Genomic DNA, 21,193 nt, shown 5'->3' with positions numbered 1-21,193 from the left:
AAGCACCAAAGCTTATAACCCAGGTCAACTGACCCGGCACTTTGACCTGGGAATGAGATCCCGGTTCCAACCTGGCATTGAGATCCTGGGTCCCACCTGTTATTACGATGTGAAAGGGATATTCATTGGTTAAATTAGTGGTAATGGATTTTTTTAACCTTCATTGTGTTTAGAATATTTACTGGTTTAATTCGTTTTTTTCTCTTAAATGTGTATTTATAGGTGTTTTTATTAGTGCTAATGGGCATCCTCTGAGTTAAATGTTGATTTGCATTAAGATGTCACATTGAACTTGCCTATCTTAAGCAAATCTATTTTGTGAGTTTTAACTAAATAATTCTGTGCACGTTTGTTAACCTTAACTCACACCCTATTACATTAACATAATTAGAAAGTGGTACTAATTGCTGTTGCAAGCTACCACCATGGCTTGTCACCTAGTCGGGTCCCGGTTGTTTCTAGACAACTGGAACACTGTCTTGTGGCCTCAGTGTCTGACAGTCCCGTGTGACTAAAATATCTGTTATGTATTTCTTAGCATCCATCTTTATTGAGCTGTTACTATGGTCCGGGAAACGCATTCCATATACTAGACATTTTGTATTTTGTTGGTTGTTTGTATGTTTATTTTCTGTTCTTTAAAATTCAATAAAAAACACTTGATTTAAAAAAAAAAAAAAAAAAAACCATTACATGAGGATTGAGTCCCTCTCTTGGGAGAGCTTACCATTTATAGGTATAAAGTGAACTCCACGCCGACGTGGATAGTGGGGGTATGAAAAGGTCGGAGGGTGCATTCCGCTGCGCTCGCCATGCTTCGGGGTGACGTGGAGAGTGGTGCTGTTTTAGGTGTTTTACCATATGAACTACTGAGATCTCATCTCATCTGCAATGCGATTTCACTCAGGGTGCAGTGAATCAATAAACTACGGAGATCGCATCGCACACATCGCAAGGCTCAAAAAGCGATGCGATGCGATTTCACTACGCAGAATAGCCCACTAAGCAAATAGCTTAGTGGGCGCCCTGCTAGGAAACAAGTATCAAAAGATGCCTTAGCAACAGAAATGATAAATGTTGTACATGATGGTATTCAATTGTCTTTTATTAGACAAACCAACAGAACATAACCAAAATATAAATGGAAAAAATGGTCCCACATTTTATTCTATACTATTTGCATAAATCCTAAAAGGTCTCTTCATTTTTATGAAGAAATATGGATTTCATCTTTTCATTGTTAACAACGCATATTATGCTCCCTAGCAGCCTGACCCTAAAGGGGTGTACTTACGGTTCAATACCAATTTGGTGCGGTGTACACATTCAATTTAGACTATATACTGTAGTACAGATCTGTACTATATAGTCTTGCCCGCACAGTCTATTCCTCGATTTGATTTTGATGCTGCATGGCCGGCCACGCATCGGGATCAAATCAAAAGAGAATTCTATAAGCAAAATCTAATAGAAGAATAGTTTAAATTGAACCGTGTGTACACCCTATAACCCTCCCCACTAAGGTCTTAAGATTGGTATATAAATATAATTCACAAACAAGGCGAGTATTGTGAAAAACAGTGCCACAAGATCACACTAAAGGGGTATACACACGCTGTGATTTTTACAGGTTTTTTTATTTGATTTTGCTTATAGAAGCAAAATTAAAGCGGTTTTAAAGATGCTATTGATCCACATTCGATTCAATGCGTGCACCCGTTTTTTCTACATCGAAAAGAAAAATACTGTGCAGGCAAGGAAATATCGAATTCAATCCAGTAAATCAAATGGGTACTTGTGCAGTTTCACGGCGCCAGATATATCGGATGCGATATTGCCCGATATATCGTTGCAATCTGCCATGTTGCGGACCCCCAAAGGCATTCAATAGTTTGTGTGCACACCAGTTTCGGGGTCGACAAAGTTATATTTGTGGTTCACACGGGCATGATTGTATCCTGCCTGTTCCAACTCCTCTGTGCTATATGCCTGTCAACAATCACTGTAAATGCTTGTTCCAGGCTCAATGTTGGCATTAATGGCGGCACATTTTGCCACAACTGTGATGAAGCACTGCCCAGTTTCACATGAGATGCCTCCAAACACCCATTGCTGCTGTAAAATGCGGCCGACATTGCTTTTCCTTTTAACGAAAAGACTTTCGTCGACCTCGACGATCTGGCCCGGTCCCCCAAGTCCATGGTACAGGCCTCCCGCATCCATGCGTTGTACAGAACCACAGTCTTATTGGAATGTTGGAGCTCACGCTGGCAATACTCTATTGAGGTCAGCTCCTCTGCCCACGAATAAATGAACCTCAAAAGAGTCAGGAATGATAAGCGGCACCCCGGGAAGAAATGGGCCGCTCTTAAGCTTACCTTTTGCCGGCATGCTTTTATATGGCACCGCCACATACACTCCTTGATGGACAAGTGCATGGGGTGCCCATTCGTGCAAGTAGCCGTCATTGGCAGCAGGTGATGCTCCTGAAAAAATTGGACAGCGTCCTCCTCAGTCTGTGGGAGCGTATTGAGGTCAGCTCCTCTGCCCACGAATAAATGAACCTCAAAAGAGTCAGGAATGATAAGCGGCACCCCGGGAAGAAATGGGCCGCTCTTAAGCTTACCTTTTGCCGGCATGCTTTTATATGGCACCGCCACATACACTCCTTGATGGACAAGTGCATGGGGTGCCCATTCGTGCAAGTAGCCGTCATTGGCAGCAGGTGATGCTCCTGAAAAAATTGGACAGCGTCCTCCTCAGTCTGTGGGAGCGTAAATAGGCTCATTGATGCAGCCATCTCAAGTTATCACTGGATATCGCAGTAAAAATCCACTGAAAATCACAGGAAAACCACGAGCTCTAAGGCACACTTTTTGTCACCTCAGAAAATCACCTCAGAGTGAATTTCTGACAAGATCTGACAGGGGGCGGAAATGACATTGAGCAGGAAGGGTAAAATCACATCGCATCGTAATGCGATGCTATTTCACTAAGTTAACGTACGTAAGAAAACTGGGCGCCGTGATAATACAAAAGTACCGAAAATGTATTTATTCATCTATGCAGCCCAGCAGTGAAGACAAGAGAGGGTCCGGAGCTGCAGCAGGCAGGGGATGCTGGTGAATGCACTCCATAGGACCATGCAACGCTGCCCACATCCCAAGTGGTGGAACATATTAGTGGATTTCGGGACCTACTGGTAGGAGTGTGGATTATTAGGTTGACAGGCAGTGGAGTAACTATAGAGGGTGCAGGGGATGCAGTTGCTATGGGGCCCGGTGGCTTGGGGGGCCCGGGACCTCTGCAGGCATTCCCCTGCACCCTTTTCATTGTTTTCTGTTACCGACTCGCGTACAATGGTTGCGCCGCTGTACAGTGCCCTCCTGAAGTGCCTGCAGCACTGCCACTACTAGACCTGGTTAATGGGTTGAAACCCCACGCTGGGTAAGCGGAAGTAGGTGACCTGGTGCAGGGAGAGTGGAGGAAGGAGACACGGCACTGATTAGTTGCAGTAGGAGCCCCAGCGCCGTGTAAGCGGAGCAAGGAGCCCCAGCGCCGTGTAAGTGGAGGAAGGAGCCCCAGCGCCGTGTAAGTGGAGGAAGGAGCCCCAGCACCGTGTAAGCGGAGGAAGGAGCCCCAGCGCCGTGTAAGCGAAGAAAGGAGCCCCAGCGCCATGTAAGCGAAGGAAGGAGACCCAGCATCAGGAGAGAGGAGAAAAGAGATCCTGCATCTCTTTTCCGGTTAGAGAAGCTAGCTGATCCTGCGCCCGGTGAAAGAAGATGATCCTGCGCCCGGTGAGAGAAGATGATCCTGCGCCCTAGTGAGAGAAGGTGATCCGGCACCTGGTAAGTAGAGGAAGGGGTGAGCAGAAGAAGGAGACACGCTGGTTATGTACACTTGAAGTCCTGGCACAGGTTACCTGCAGCAGGAGACCACAAGTGCAGCTAGTATGTGAGGATTAGGAGGGTTAAAATGACTACATGCTCTCACTTCTCTACTATCCCTCTGCGCCTCTACTCCCCCTCCTCACTTCTACCACCCCTCCGTCTCTATTCCTCTCTCTGCCTCAACTCCCTTTCCTCTTCTACCCCCTCTCCTCCCCTACCCTCTCCACCTCTACCTCCATCTTCTCCTCTATCTGTCCCTCTCCTCCTCTGCCACCCCTCTCCTCCTCTATCCCTCCATTCCTCTTCTACCACCTCTCCTCCTCTATCCCCCTCTCCACCTCTTCTGCCATCTCCTCCTCTATGCCTCCCTCTCCTCTTCTGTTACCCCTCTCTTCCTTTATTTCCCCCCCCTATCCTCTCCTTCTCTATTCCCTTTCTCCTCTCACACTCTCCACCCCACCTCTCTACCCCCCTCTCTCTCTCTTTCCTCCCTCTCAATCACTCACTCTGACAGTCTAACTCTTCACTAACATCTGGAGGGCCGGTCTTGCCGAGCCCTGGTCTAACTGATGCTCTCTCTCGCCTTGACAAGCTTGCTCTCTCACTCACGGTCTCTCCCAGACACTCTCACTCTTTCTCCCCTTTATCTCTCTCCCACCCTCCAACATTCTCTTTCATTCCTGCTTGCACCCATCCCTCTCTTGCTCCTCTCCTCTTCTCTCTCTGACACCCTTTTTCTCTCATTCCCTCTTGTGCCATGAAGCCCTCTCTCTTTCCCTGGCCATCCCTCTCTCCCTCTCTTTATTGCTCCTCTCTCTTTTGCTCTCAATCTTACCCAGACACCTTCTTTGGGGTCAATTTAATTCAGCGCACCGTGAATAGCACAGTGAGAGCGCTCCCAGGAGCTATTCAAATCGGCATGCTGCTATGCCCAAGTTGTGTATTTCTGCTCATATCCCAGAAGTGGTGTGAGCAAAAATCTTACAAAAATATCTGTGCAATGCTGTTTTGTGCCCTAACATGGCTCAAACAGCATTGCGGCAAAATGCTAGTACTTGCCCTAAACACCAGCGAGTACCGGCATTCTTCAACATAACAGCGTGCTGATTTAAATATCCCCGGGAGCTTCCTCCTAGCGCTATTCACAGTGCACTGCATGTCTCTCATTCTCCCATACTCTCTCGTTTTCCTGCCTAAAGGGCAATGTAGAGACAATGGTGGGAGGGGGCCCATTCAAGATGTTGCTATGGGGCCCACAAAGTACTAGTTACGCCTCTGTTGACAGGGTCTCATTTCGACAGGCAATAGGTCAGGACATGAAAAAGGTCGACATTGACAAAAGGTCGACAGAAGGAACAGGTAAAATGTTCAACAAGTTTTTCATGCTTTTTGCGGTGTGTGTTGACACCTGCCAACATAGACACCATATTAGGGTACCGCTGCACTTGCCATGCTTCAGGCACAGTATTATATTCCCCCTCTATGCCCACTTGCATCATGAAGGAAGTCGTCTGTTTTAAAAAAGAAAAAAAATCATGAAAAAAATGTGTGTTGACCATTGACATGTCAACATTTTGCTTGTCGACCGATAGTGGTTGACCTATTCACTGTAGATCTAGACCACTGTCATCCCATGCTCACCCAATAAGCTGCAAACAGGGGGTAGCTTCCCCAGCAGCTGCTTCTGCACCAGGCGCATCCTACCTCACATATAGTAGGTAACTGTGGGCAGGCCCGGGGCTCTTCTGGGACATGACATTACAGCAGTAAGTGGTATATAAAAGGTAGGTGAGGAAGCATGCAGGAAGAAAGGGGAGAACATGGGGGGAAAACATCATCTATTGTAAAGAAATAAGTATTTAAAAGTCTGAAAACCCATAAATCAAAACCCAGAATAAATGTAGTAGAGGTGGATGAGCAGCTCTTAACACCCTACACATGGAGCAATATGATCGCTGAGCAATATTGGCATAATATTGCTCAGCGATCATATTGCTAAGTGTCCCGTTTCCATTAGCAACCAGAGATGGTCGCTGATAAAAAAAGAGACTCTGCTGGGGGAAGCCACTGGTCCCAGGAGCATGCAACCACCCCAGGGCCGGTCACAGGAGCGTGCGGCCGGTGACCCATACACACAGGGATATGGTCACTCAGGGCCTTATTTTGGTTCATTCTTTCTGACAAAATACTTCTTAGATGGACAAAACCATGTGCACTGCAGGGGGGGGGCAGATGTAACATGTGCAGAGAGAATTAGATTTGGGTGAGTAATTTTGTTTCTGTGCAGGGAAAATACTGACTGCTTTATTTTTACACTGCAATATAGATCTCACTTTGAAGTAAAACCCCACCCAAATCTAATTCTCTCTGCACAAGTAACATCTGCCCCACCTGCAGTGCACATGGTTTTGCCCATCTAAGAAGGATTTTGTCAGAAAGAATGAACCAAAATAAGGCCCTCAGTGACTATATCCCTGGCAATTATGGCTGAAATTGCCCCATGTGTACTGGGCTTTACCAAACAGTCACCGTCAGAGACTTGAGCTGGACAGGGTAGGCCTGTTCCTGAAAAATGATTTTCAATAAGTAGCATAGCAACACTTTCACTAAATAAAGAAAAAAATAAATGATTCATATCATTCACTGAAGTTCTGAGGACTACTGGACTGCGAAGCTAGTAAGGTATGTTTAGTGCATATAGTTCTCCGCAGATTTCCCACATCCCTTCCACTTCCTAATGACCCATGCAGGATGAGGTGATTTTACACGAAACGGGAGGGTGGGGCTTAATGACACCTATTTGCTGTAGTCCGGAGCATCACTACAATTTGGGAGCATGGCCTAGTGACTGATAGCCCAGCCTAAAGTGGCAAGCAAGGTCTCCTCTCTGGGCTTCTACTGGTAGGTGCCAAGGTAGGCAACTATGGTCTACAGCATCCAGTGACCTCGGGAAATAAGTTGGTTGTATACGATATTGCATTATTAAATAGTATGGTTTATGTAATCATAGTTGTAGCGACTATGGATAGACAGAGACTGACAAGCAGCACTGTAATAGTCTAACATACTCTCTCATATAAAGCATACTTGCCTACCCTCCCGCATTTAGCGGGAGTCTCCCGTGTTTTCAATCCTCCTCCCGCTCCCCCGCAAATCCCTATGTTCCTCCCGGTTTTTTGTTCCCTTACGAAAAAAACGGACTGCGCATGCGCGAACGCGATCCTCCGGGGGCGGGGCCTTTATGCGCGACGTTGTTACATCATTGTGTCAGCCAGCGCGGGGCTGTATGGGTATTGGTGCCCTTGAGCAACAGCGTGAGCGGGAATCGCCAAGTAGGAGGGCGGCAGGGAGAAGACCCGAGGTGCGGCAGCGGCAGCGGCAGCCACTGATTGATGGGATGACAGCTGGGGAACCTCCGCCCTTCAGATGCACAGCAGCTCCGTGACTGCGCTCTCTGCAGGGAAGAGGAGGATGCTCCGCCCCCACCATCCCCGGCTTCCTCATCTGCCTGGCTGGCTGACTGTACCTGTCCTGCCCACATGGGAAACAAGGACAGAGCTCAGCGTGAGCGTCCTCGCCGGGGACCGGATCTTCCCAGCCATCGTGGGTTAGTGATAGGCAGCTATATGTGTATAATGGATGTGAGGGGCCTGTTAGTAATATATGTAATGGATGTGTGTGTGTGTGGGGGTGGGGGGGTGATACTTATAGTCATGTATCTATAATTGATGTGGGGGGCTAATAGTCATGTATGAACAATGAATGTGGGGGGGGGGTGATAGCTATGTATAATGGATGTGGGGGCTGATAGTCATGTATGTATGTATAATAGATATATGGGGGGCTGATAGTCATGTATGTATAATGGGTGTGTGTGTGGGGAGGGGGGGTGATAGTTATGCATAATGAATGTGGGGGCTGATAGTCATATATTTATGTATGTATAATAGATGTGGGGGTCTGATAGTCATAAATGTATAATAGATTTGGGGGGTTAGGCATATACAGTATGTATATAAGGGTTGGATGTGAGGGGGTGATATACATACACTGCCCCACAAATCTTCCAGGTCCTCCCAATTTACACCGTTTTGCTCTCTAAAAATCTTGACTGCGCAGTGGGTATATGCAAGTCCGGAATACCGGTGCAATGTCATAGTGCAGCCAACATTTTATGTATAGGACGTCCACCACGGGGTTGTGGGTAATGGTGGGCATGGACTATGGGAGAACCTGAGGAGCTGCTTGTTGTAAGTAAAGAACCGGCAACATTGTCACCAGTGGCAGGGAGGCAGGTGGCCCGGCAGCAGCATCACCACCAACAGCAGGGAGCTGAACAGCCTATTGCAGCCGTGTGTACACGGCTTATGGGTCTGCTGTACCCTTTTGAATACATTGTATTTATTTTTTTATAAATAGTAGTGCCATGCGGTTTGGGGCCCATACCTGGATGGGAGGCGGAGTCGTTGCTACTGCCCAAAGCTGCTTGGTGGAGGGTAGAAAGGGGCTGACAGAATGTGCTAGGACAGCGCCACATAGGTAGGCTGATGGTTAGCACTCCCCAACCTATCTGTCTGTCTATACCCACAGCCTGCCTGCCTGTCTATAGTTGTTCTACAAATTGCATGTCTGTGGGGACCGGAATACCGAATGGAACAACCAGCAGTGAAAAGGGTAGGGGGCAGTACGGATGGTGTAATGGTAGCATTACTGCCTCACAGCACTAAGGTCATGGGTTTGATTCCCTAATTGTGCGGAGTTTGTATATTCTCCCCTATTTGTGTGGGTTTCCTCCGGGTACTCCGGTTTCCTCCCACAATCCAAACATTGTGGGAGGAATGGCTCCCAACAAAACTAACCCTAGAATGTGTGTGTGTGTGTGCATGTGGTAGGGAATATAGATTGTTAGCTCCACTGAGGCAGGGACTGATGGGAGTGTTCATATAGAGAATTCTCTGTACAGCGCTGCAGAATATGTGTGTGCTGTATACGAAGCTGTTAATAATAATAATAATAATAACTGGATTAGCAGAGACCGCTAGTAGGAGGAACTAGCATGGAGCAACACATAGGGATAATAGAGCAGAGCTACTATCCCAGAGCATACAAGGACAGAGTATACGGCTACAGGAGCCGAGGTAATATCTACCCAGCTCTGCTCATATCCTAGAGCTAATGGTTCTTTGGAATAACTGCCTGCCCTTCTTTTGAAATTTCCCTTCCCTGCAAATATTGTAGAAGTCCACTAGGCTCCGTCCTCATACAGTATCATGTATAGCATCACAAACCTTATTTGCTGGCAAAGGGTGATTTGACTTTTTTTTTTTTTTAATGGATGGATTGTGAAGAAAAAATAAAATTTACTTTTTAACGTCATCTCTGAAGGCGTGCAAATAGTAATTCCATATCATTCATTTATAATAGGAAAGTATCTTATAGACTCGACTACTATTTGGAAGCTGGAAGTTTTACCTTCTGAAGTGAAATACCAATTGAATATATTGTATCCAGATGTTGCATATGATAACTGTTACATTTGTCTCAGTGCTCACAAATTTCACGTAACTTTGTATGAAGGATTTGTAGCTCTACTGTCAGGAGATTGAACCTTTCTGTGGATGAATATTGGCTGCAGAGGTAAAAGATGTGGACGTAGAAGTCTTATTCCTTTTTTTTCTTATAATGTTTGTCTATCTGCCCATTTATGCCCCCACATGGTGCTGTCGGTCCTTGTCCCCATCCCTCCATGTCCTTCCCTGTCTGTCTACCCCCTGTTCTGTAGTCAAGTAGTATCTCACCTGCGAGTTTCCCCTCCCTCTTTCTTTACTCAACACTCTCTCTCTCTCATATCTGCCACTTCAGGACACGCCCCTTAGTGGTGATAGGTACGCCCATGGGTGGAGTTAGACACGCCCTCTGGGTGGAGCATGACACACCTCTCAGCAGAGCGGCACATTCTACTATAAGCTAAAATCTCCCTCAAAATAGTTTTCAAAAGTAGGCAAGTATGATATAAAGCACATCAGCCTAAATTCTAGGATGTGTCTAAAAGTACTATATATTTCTTTCCAGATTTGCTGTTGCTTCTTACATTTGGCACCATGATCAGTTCAGTGTGATAGCGGGATACGGTTGAATGGTCAGCCTAATGTTGATTGAAAGTCATTAGGCAGACACCGTTGGGTCGACATGGCTCAAGGTCGACATGGCTCAAGGTCGACAGGTATCTAGGTTGACATGGAACATGGTCGACAGGTGTCTGGGTCGACATGTGTTAAGTCGACAGTCAAAAGGTTGACATGGCGTTTTTCACTTTTGTCTAAGCCGACATGTGCCGACAGGCGGTATTCCATGCCCTACCATCCACTAGGGCGTGGTGGGAGAATAAAAGAGTGTGTTGAGCGTAGTGAGGCACCGTGCCCGAAGCATTGCGAGCGCAGCGAGGGGATGCAGTGCACTTTAAACTGTGTCCATGTTGACTGTGTCGACATTTGGGTAAAAAAAAAACAGTGAAAAACCCCATGTCGACCTAACCCATGTTGACAAACACCTGTCGACCTAGTCCCATTTGGAGAAAAAATACCCCTACACCCGAGTTGAATATTGAATATTTCAATAGCGCTTTTTCCACTCTGTATTTTTCCTCCAATTGTGATCCTGTCAGAGGGCTGGTGTTACCTTCTCTTCCCTATCACCTGTAACTAAAAAGCTGCTTATAGCGCAATCTTTTTCTCACCAAATTTCTGTATAGACCTTGTCCCATGTCAACCTAGACACCTGTCGACCTTGTGCCATGTCGACCTAATGGTGTCGACCTAATGACTGTCGAAAAACATTTGGTCGACCGAATGATCCCAACCCATGATAGCTGGGACCAACAGCACAAATCCAGTATCTATATTCTGCAACAAATATATTAGAAGTAGCATTTGATGCTTAAAATAGGACCAATACTCCTAGGTCAGGAGGAGGCAACCTGTGGCTCTCCAGCTGTAGTGAAACTACAAGTCCCAGCATGCTGTGCCACAGTTTTAACGCTGCCTATTAGTAAAACTGTGGCAAAGCGTGTAGTTTTACAACTGGAGAGCCACCGGTTGTCTCCATCTGACCTAGGTCTACTAGCGGGGCTATACCTGTTATGTGATTGGCCAGATATTCTCTGTGGAACGTGTGTGCTATATAAATAACTTGTGCCAGTAGTATATCTATAAGGTGTACATGGGCTTTTAGGTTAAAATTAGCCAACACCATAAAGCCTGCACCTTAGAACAAGGATTTATTTTTCTTAAACTGATACTAATTTTACAATGATTTATTCAAAACTGTGGAGTCAGGCATCTGTATTTCCCTCAGGTAACAAGGGACAGCCTCATGTAATTTCTGTTACTGTCGCTTTATATGTTTACACTGTGCCATGCTGCTGCTGCTGCTGCCTACCAACTGCCACTCGTGATGTCACATGTTGTGGCCAGAGGCTAGCAGTGCGTCAGTTGGTACAGAGGAGAGAGGTTGTATTTTTCTGATAGTGAGTTATTGCTATAGATTTGATCTAAAGTAAAACAATATAACTAATTTCTAGTTATATTTCATCACCTGGTATAGATCTACATCAGGGACTAAAATAATGGCAAGGGTAATAACCCTTAATGAGTTGGCGCAATTAGCCACTAATACATCTACGCCAGGAGGAATTAATTGCAGGGCCCTGCAAACCGTGATATATGCCATTCTCCAGCACCTAGACATAAAGGAGAACAAAATCACCATTCCAGAGGTAGAATGGAGCCTGTATGAGCCCCCGGCTGGGATGGCTACAAAGGACAAGACCAGTAGTATACAGGATGAGCCCCCGGCTGGGATGGCTACAGAGGACAAGACCAGGAGTATACAGGATGAGCCCCCGGCTGGGATGGCTACAAAGGACAAGACCAGTAGTATACAGGATGAGCCCCCGGCTGGGATGGCTACAGAGGACAAGACCAGGAGTATACAGGATGAGCCCCCGGCTGGGATGGCTACAGAGGACAAGACCAGGAGTATACAGGATGAGCCCCCGGCTGGGATGGCTACTGTGGACAAGACCAGGAGTATACAGCATGAGCCCCCAGCTGGGATGGCTTCTGACGAGGAGAAGAAGACCAGGAGTATACAGGATGAGCCCCCGGCTAGGATGGCTACTGAGGACAAGACCAGGAGTATACAGCATGAGCCCCCGGCTGGGATGGCTACTGAGGACAAGACCAGTAGTATACAGCATGAGCCCTCGGCTGGGATGGCTACTGACGAGGAGAAGACTAGTATACAGTACAATAACATCCTTACTGTGACGGATCAGTGTCCGCGACATCTGGACAATATGGACACCGTGAATAAGGTAAAGAAAAATTAGTGCTGTAATTCCAATGTTATTTACTAGCCTAGTCAACTTGCAATAAAAATGCACATTGCTAAACGAAATTCATTGAAAATTCAGGTGTATGTATCTTCCTCTAAGCCCCTTTACCCATTATTTATTAACAGTTTCTTATATAGCGCAGCATATTCCATTGCACTTTACAATAGGAGACGTGGGGGCAGATGTATTAAGCCTTAACAAGAGATAAATGCAAGGGTGAAAAAGAGAGATAAATGTCCAGCCAATTAGCTCCTTACTGACTTTTTCAAACACAGCCTGTAACATGGCAGTAAGCAGGTGATTGGCTGGATGTTTATCTCTCCTCATCACCCTTGCATTTATCTCTTGTTAAGGCTTAATACATCTGCCCCAGTGATACAACAAACTGGGTATTTACAGACAGTGGCGTAGCTACGTTTTGGGAGCCCCCCCCCCCCGCCGAGCACCCCTACCCCGCCGCCCATGCAAACCCCCCCTCAATCCCCCACAGCCTTACCTATCGCGCTGGTCCCGGCGGCTCCGTTCTTCTGCTGAGGACCACCAGAAAATGGCCGCCCCCATACAGCAGACAGTTTCAGAGAACTGTGTGCTATATGGGGGCGGCCATTTTGTGGTGGTCCTCAGCAGAAGAACGGAGCCGCCGGGACCAGCGCAATAGGTAAGTCTGCGGGGGATTGAGGGGGGGTTTAACTATAGCACCGCAGCCCCCACGGTGGCGGGGGCTGCGGTGCTATAGTTACGCCCCTGTTTACCGACTGTCTAAGGCAGGGGTGGGCAACAGGCGGGTCGCATCTCGGTGTCCCGCCGCTCGGCACCGCTGTATGTGTGTCTGATGGCGGCTGTGTGTGCGCACGGCATAGTCCTGTGTAGCCAGCGCTGAGCCTGTGCACAGCCGGCACCAGGCGCAAAAGGCCAAAGGACTAAGTCGTGCGCGCACACACACAGCCGCCATCGGACACAGATACAGCAGCCTATACAATATTCTGTGATCTGCAACTGGCGCTATATCAAAATTGCAGCTTGGTAGGTTTCCCCGGAGACCATCAATCCTCCAGGTCTTAATTGTGCACCAAGCGATATATCTGCGTCCCATTTCTCCTGCACACAGCAAGTTTCATTCTTTGCGCTGGTTGTTTCCCACCCACCCTTGCTTGAACAGTTACAGCAGCGCCGGGTCAGTCAGGAGATGTGACCCGCTTCTTGCCCACATGAGTCTCTGTGACTGCGTAGGGCTGCAATCGGCACTATTTGTTAAGGCTGGTGCGCAGGTGTTTGGAATATCTAAATATTGGCATAAAAAATATCTAAATAGGGGCAGGTGTGTGGCATTACTAATGGGGGAAGGTGTGTGGAATAACTAAGGCGCAGCTGGTATGTGGAAATGTGAGGGACATGTGTGGCATTACTAATGGGGGCAGGTGTATGGAATCACTAAGGGGGAGCTGGTATGTGGAATTACTAATGTAAGGGGCAAGTATAAGGGGCCTACTATTGTGTTGCATGATGTGTAAAAGGAGTATATGGTGTGCTTCAAAATATTCAAAGACACACCCCATTTTGAGTGACCACACCCCCTATTTCTGGAGTGTAGCCCTTGAATATCTGCTGGAAGTATTAAGTGGCCCCCAAGCTGAAATAATTGCCCACCCCTGATCTAAAGTATGAGGACCCACAAGGGAAAGCATATCGGATATAAATACATTTAGATGTGGGCTGTACACTGTGGGAAATATTTTTAAACAGCAAAAACAGGTTGGGCAGATTCACTGGAATTTCTAAAGCGAGGTGCAGCTCACAGGCTATTACGTAAGCCCTATAGTGCACATAACTGATGCAATTAATATTTGAGTGTTATTCAAAGTTGGTGCCGCTTTCTATATGCGGTGTGTTTGTGGTGGTTTTTGTGAAAGCCCCCGGCACTCGCTACTCCACTTTGTGTCTATTCATGGCCAGGAAGTCTTAGAGTGCTGGCCTGCCCCCATAATTATGACAGCATGAGTGTCATCCGAGCGAGGTCACGCCCCCTTTTAGTCAGGCTACTCCCTCTTATCTGGAACGCCGCGCTTCGCAGCAGCAGATTCTCACTGCTCATTTTTTTTAACATTGTTTGGTGCCTGAATGCTAAACCAATACAGGGTTAAAATCTATATACAGTTATACCATACTTTCTGTGTAGTGTAATTGCCAGGGGGCATTTTCTTTCAGACAGGCTAATCTGAGCCTTATTTCTTTGGAAAGCGAATACAGCTTTTGATACTCCTTGGTGGAATAAAGCCTCATATTTATATTATCTTATTACATTTCATTTAAATGTGGACCTATAACTGGACTCTTAGCATGCATAATGGATATAAATATTTTTAGATGTGTTGTTTGTAATAATTCATTCTAGGTGTAATGCTTATGTAAATGTGGGTTCCCTTTTCATTATGCATCACTCAATATGGAATCCTTAGTAATAAAACACAATTGCCCATGACAGGAAAACAAACAAAAACAACACAACACATTGGCCCTTGCAGGAAAAATAGAAAACACACACACAAACAACATGAAAGGACAATAATAAAGCAGGAAAATAATAAAGTACATAGGCTTCGGCAGCAGTCCATAGAATAAAATACGGACCCGACGCCTGTACACAGCAGATGACAGGCACCGGAACCTGCGCATGTGCATTATTGGCCTGCAGCCGTAGCAGCCATCCAGGAGGGAGGGAACACGTCCCAATGGGACTGCCTTGGGTGACTGGCAGACGGAACTGCCAATCAGAGTGAAGCCAGTGCAGTCTCCCCGACTGCATCTGGCTTCACTTATTCAGAACACAGTGGTGGATTTTATCTGGTGGGGTTGCAGTCCTGCAGCCCATAAGTAAAAACAGCCACTGATTAGCACAAATAGGACAAAATAACCCAAACATTGCACAACTAGGAAATAAAGCACACAGGCTGCCATAGGAAAACAATAAAGCACATAGGCTTCACTTGGAAAATAATACACATATAGATGACCAAGTGAAAGTCATAAAACACCTAGGCTCCACTTGATTATAGTGCAGTCAGTCATCTCAGTACAGCAAAAGGGAAGCCCAAATCGCCCATAACGTACCCATTATTTCTTTTGTACACTAAATGTAAATGGTACAATCAAGGCTGGCATTACATGAAGTAATTTAATAATACTTTGCAATTCAATTTGTGTGATATAGGGCCAGATGCACTAAGCTTTAAAAATGTATAATTGGAGAGTGATAAACATCCAACCAGATCCTGTCTGACAATTGACTGGCTGTTTATCACTCTCCATTTTAACACTTTTTGAAGATTAGCGCATCTGGCCCACAGTCTACTCTGCTTTTCTTAGCAGGATTCCCAAGCTATTTGGGAGAATAATTCAAATTCTGAAGACACAGGACACAGACACCAGGAAAGCACTGGTAAGGCTTGTATAATGCAACTGGACATCCCAATTGAAATATAAAATATATCTCGTTATTCTGTATGGCGAACAGTGTATTTTTGTTTTCATTGGCTGAATAGCTAAAATCAAGAAATGATTTAGAAGTCACCAATGAAAGACTCACCTAATTACAAAGGTCATGGATACCCCTTTCTCCTCGCAAAAACAGCATTGAATAGGGCCCGGCGAGCATCTCCCCGACGGGGATTGAATATCCCCCTAAATTGGATTGTAAAAATAAAGCAGCCAATATTTAACCTGCACATAAACATTATAACTTCCCGAAATCTAACACTCTCTGTACATCTGCCCCACTTGCAGTGCACAGGGTTTTATCCATCTGCAAAATTTGCAGACTTGCTAGCACGTCTGAATCAGGTCCTTAGTTTCTCTTACTTTACAAAAGGGGCCTATTTCTCATCACTAATGAGACCAATATACATGCAGAAAGGTTAGTTTCTACATGGTTTATGTAACAAGACCATTCATTATTGGGGGCCTGATAGAGCCACCTAGTATTCAACCAACTCCCCTGACTGTCCTACACCTCTGTGGGTTATTTACTGGAATCGGGACATCTGTCAGAATGAACTTAGGTCTACAGTCATAAGGTCGACCCCACTAGGTCGACTGGCAGGAAGGTCGATCTGACTTAAGGTCGACATGGGCCAAGGTCGACATGACTTAAGGTCGAATTTGCATAAAGGTCGACATGAGGAAGGTCGACTGGTCATAAGGTCGACATGGGTTTTTCACTGTTTTTTGATCCGAATGTCGACACAGTCAACATGGACACAGTTGGCAATGAGAATCGGACGCTCGCAATGCTTCGGGCACGGTGCCTCGCTGCGCACCGGCACACTATTTTATTCTCCCACCACACCCTAGTGGATGGTAGGGCATGAAATACCGCCTGTCGGCACATGTCGGCTCAAAAAACAGTGAAAACCCCATGTCGACCTTATGACCAGTCGACCTTCCTCATGTCGACCTTTATGCAAATTCGACCTTAAGTCATGTCAACCTTGGCCCATGTCGACCTTAAGTCAGGTCGACCTTCCTGCCAGTCGACCTAGTGGGGTCGACCTAATGACTGTAGACCTAAGTTCATTCTAATAGATGACCGCTTCCCTATTTACTACCTTTTTTCAGATGAAGCATTTATCTGTGTTACCTTATTCTTATAGGAGGAACTGATAAATAAAGAATCTGAGGTAACATCGAGCCAGACTCTATTACCTGATAGCCAGGAAGATACCATCTGTGACGGGATACAGAGGGGCTTCAGGTGAGAGAGAAGTCCAGAGAACAAAGGGGATGGTTCTAGGTTGCAAGAAAAGAACAAGTAACTTGGCACCTAAACCATGTTGTAATGCAAGGGGTCAAATACATTATTTTTTTTTATTTATTTTTTTTGCCTGTCTGCAGGGTAAATACTGGCTGCTTTTGCATATAGCTCACAAATACCAAAACATCAGAATTAGTCCAAGTCTCTCAGGGCAGTATTCAATGAGAAAAATTTGCCGTGTTTTATGGCGAGTTTGTGCTATTTTCGCGTTGGAAGGAGCATTTTGCTCTCCAAAAGTGAACCACCCTATTCAATGTGATATTTTCGCCGTCTTTCTAAGTGATTTTCGCCGTGTCTCTCCATGTAGTAATTCTCCATCTTTTCATGGAGAAGTGGAATGTGAACTTTTAAAATAAAAGGTTTTTGTTTTAATTTTGGTGTAAAAAAATCAGGAATTTTATTCTGTGAAAGGGCATGCTATTTTTATTCACGTGCTTAGCACATGAATATATATTTCATTTAAAAAACATTTTTTTTTTTTTCACAGAGCAGCCAGCAGGGGGCCAGGAGCCGAGCCGCTCATTAGATATTCATACATTCACTGCACCCGATCATTACATATGCATGATCGGGAGCAGGGAATATACCCAGTCCCCTGCTGGCTCTGGGGGGGGGGGGCAGCTTGTGCTGCCTGGGTCCCGGGGAGCCCACCTCCCCCCCACATATGTTCTGGGGCAGGCAGGGAAACTTCAATCTCCCTGCCTGCCACCGTCCCACGGCTCCCTGCTGTGGACGCTCGTCCGCTGCAGGGGTTAAGATTCGCCGTGAGGGGCTACTCGCCCCTCCGACATCGAATACGGAGAGAGCGAGTAGCAGCCAGCCCTCCGGAACACAGCGAGTGTGCAGCGAATCCTAAACAGGATTCGCTGCACACGGTGAAGTTTCTCATTGAATACTGCCCTATGTTTTACCATTGTCTTAACATTGCTTCACAAGACTTACATGAGTACAGTGAGCACAATATTGCTGCACGGGACTTAATGCCCACACACACTAGTACGATATTGTCCTTTTCACACTAATTCGCTCTAATTCACTTTCACACATATAGATGATATATAGTGGTCACATTCTGGGACATTTTGGAAAGAATATTAGCCAGCTAAGTGGTGTGGCCCTGCATATTACACACATTATGGAAGAACCTTGCATGTACATTCTACTATAAATTCCATAAGCCCCGTAGTGTATATTTAGCTTGTACACTTGTGTACCTCTAGGCATGGCTAAATAATACCCAAAAGAATAAAAGCTTACAGCATGTGCGAGATGGATCTAGAAGGGCCGCGATTGTGTAAAGTGAAGTAATGGGACTGGTTTCATTCTGTGTCTTTTTATCTGCTAGGGAAAACCTATCTAATGCGTCAATCGGCCGAAGCTGGGCAGGTGAAAACAAGCTCCACAAGTATTCCATCTTACCGAGCATTGGCCAATCTACTCACCATAGAGAAGATCATGTGGTGGGTGATTGGAAGGTGAGAGGCGTGTAATAGGCATGTTTATGTCCACTGCAAGTCATGTAAAACCCAGTTACATTTTGATTGCTAAACTGTTTATTTCTGTCCCTTTACCATTATACTCTCACTCCCTATATGTCCCTTTTTTATGTCTTTTATGGCATCTCTTATTTACTGTACATAAACTACAGCTAGAGATTCCCCTAGACCCTGTATTGTCCATATCTCGTATCTCTCCTGCCCATATTTTCCCAGCCCATGCTTCTTACCTATCTTTATTTACTTTCAACCAGGATCAGCAGGGACAGACCGCAAGCCAAGCTTCTGATGGGATATATGGTAGAAGACCATATTCACATATTCCCTATATTCCTACAAACGACGGTAAGAAACAATGTACAGTATTATATATGCATCATAAAGGGAGAGTTCATAAGGGGGGGAAGGTGTAGGAGAGGAGAATCTGGGAGGAAAAGGTACAGGGAATCTAATATAACCCCCCACACCCCTCCCCAAATCTTTTGACTCTGTAGGTGGAAAAACCCTATGTGGTCATTTCTTTGGGTGTGGTATGCGCCTCCGACAGTGGGGATCCTGACAGTCAGTATCCCGACTGCCGGTGCTCCGACAGGGGGGCGAGCGCAAAGAAGCCCCTTGCGGGCTCGCTGTGCTCGCCTCAGGTTCTATTCTCCCACTATGGGGGTTTTGGACCCCCACAAGGCAGAATAGCCCCGGTGTATCGGTATCCCCCTGTCGGAGCACCGGCAGTCGGGATTCCGATGTCGGGATACTGACTGTCGGGATTCCCACTGTCGAAGCGTCATCCGGCACCCATTTCTTTACCCTTTCAGTAAGTGTATGTAGTGCATATTTAATTTATGGATTTATGGTGGCATGTCATATAAAGGATACCTCACTTCACCAACCGTACATACACACATACTCATACATTTATACATAAATATGACATGCCTAATTGTCCCAGCCTTTACTTGTTACAATGGGGCAGATGTATTAAGCCTTAACAAGAGATGAATGTAAGGGTGATAAAGAGAGATAAACATCCAGCCAATCAGTTCCTTACTGACTTGTTTCAAACACAGCCTGTAAAATGGCAGTTAGCAGGTGATTGGCTGGTTGTTTATCTCTCTATCACCCTTGCGTTTATCTCTTGTTAAGGCTTAATACATCTGCCCCAATGTACCATAAGTATCAGTATGTATATCCTGAGCCTGCTATCTGAATAATGATGTTATGTAAAACATCTCTCTCCAGGTGCTGACATAAACACCCTTATTGAGCTGCAGAAGAAACCAACATCCCCATTCTGCTTTTATCATGACCATTGGGCAGTGGAGCGCGTGGAGGTAATTGGCTGAGGTGGCACTGGCTAGTACTAGGGACAGATTTACACACAAAATATATAATCCCAAGGGTTCATGTGGGCATTATACACAGGTGCAGCAATATATAATACTGGAAATTTGGGGCCCAATTCAGACCTGCTCACTAAGCAACGTATATTCTCTGCCTAGCGAGCAGGTAAGTGCTTGCTATCTCTGCTGGTATCCCTTCTGAATGCACGCCTTCCCCCGCTGAGTGAGTCCCCACACTAACATGCGGAACATGCATAATCGCGCATGTGCAAACCCCCAAACATCGGCTGGGGGAGCGAATTCAGACCTGGCCTGAATCGCCCCCTTGGTGCCTTTTGATCATAGATGTGCCGAACAGGACAGCACTGCCCGTGAAAAAAATTATCAGACTAATAAAAGAAGATATTTATAATATTGTATTTTTCATAGACGGCGACCTCTTTCTCAGCCTTATCTGACTCGTGTATCTCTAAATCCAAATGTATTTAGTCACCAGGATAGGCCGGGGCTACAGTAGGAGCCCATTAGGATGATCAGAGAGAAGTGATTGTATATGTGAGGCTTCCAGTTTCCCCTCATCTGCTCTACTGCATGTACAAACAGGCAGTAGCAAAACCAGCAAGAGGTAACCCATAAGCTAACACCTGAATATGGTGTTAGCGGGTGGTGGTATATGGTCCCGACAGTCGGGATCACAACAGTCATTAGCCCGACGTCGGGATCCCGACTGGCCGGACTCAGACAGCAGGGGCCAGCGCAACAAAACCCCTTGCAGGCTCGGTATCTCGCTATGCTCACCACCTATTCTATTCTCCCTCTATGGGACCATGGACCCCCAAGAGGGAGAATAGGCGGTGGCTGTTGGGACCCCGAGTGTCTGGGTTTTGACTGTCAGGATCCCGACTGTCGGGATCCCGACTGTCGGGAAACTGTCCGGCACCCGTTGTTAGCTGTCAGGCAGAGGTAGGGTTGCCACCTCACACATAATTGATTCCTGGAGATCCCCCCACTCTCACTTTAATGTGAGCGCTGAAGGTGCGCGCGCTCCCGGAAAAGTGGGTATGGCCTCTTAAAATGGGCGTGGTCTCTTAAAAAGTGGGTGAGTCCTCTGCTACAGGGGGCCTGGCTGGCAGCCAAATCTTAGCCTGCAGTATATGCATGTACAGTACAAGTGCTCCCAGTATAGTTGTGTCAGGTGTGTGTAGCTATACACACCTGACACAAGCAAAACTATACTGGGAGCACTTGTACTGTACACACAGTCAGCG

General features: G+C 46.2%; 2 protein-coding genes across 5 annotated transcripts in view; one reads left to right on the top strand and one right to left on the bottom strand.

Moving 5' to 3' along the window:
* VEPH1 (ventricular zone expressed PH domain containing 1) overlaps nucleotides 1–21,193 on the bottom strand; it is a 337,859-nt gene that overhangs the window by 289,587 nt on the left and 27,079 nt on the right. The window lies entirely within an intron of this gene.
* The window catches only part of LOC146062985 (uncharacterized), a 37,833-nt gene that overhangs the window by 10,869 nt on the left and 5,771 nt on the right, over nucleotides 1–21,193 (top strand). Inside the window, exons 3-7 of the mRNA XM_083174991.1 lie at nucleotides 15,652–15,721; nucleotides 16,932–17,032; nucleotides 18,438–18,567; nucleotides 18,843–18,933; nucleotides 19,825–19,916. Coding sequence (XP_083031117.1) covers nucleotides 15,652–15,721; nucleotides 16,932–17,032; nucleotides 18,438–18,567; nucleotides 18,843–18,933; nucleotides 19,825–19,916 — 484 coding nt within the window. The remainder of the gene's footprint in view (nucleotides 1–15,651; nucleotides 15,722–16,931; nucleotides 17,033–18,437; nucleotides 18,568–18,842; nucleotides 18,934–19,824; nucleotides 19,917–21,193) is intronic.

This window comes from Crinia signifera, chromosome 3, assembly GCF_055691185.1.
Source record: "Crinia signifera chromosome 3, ASM5569118v1, whole genome shotgun sequence".
Classification (NCBI taxonomy): domain Eukaryota; kingdom Metazoa; phylum Chordata; class Amphibia; order Anura; family Myobatrachidae; genus Crinia; species Crinia signifera.
Note: the sequence above shows the minus strand (reverse complement) of the source record. Positions and strands in the feature narration are given on the sequence as shown.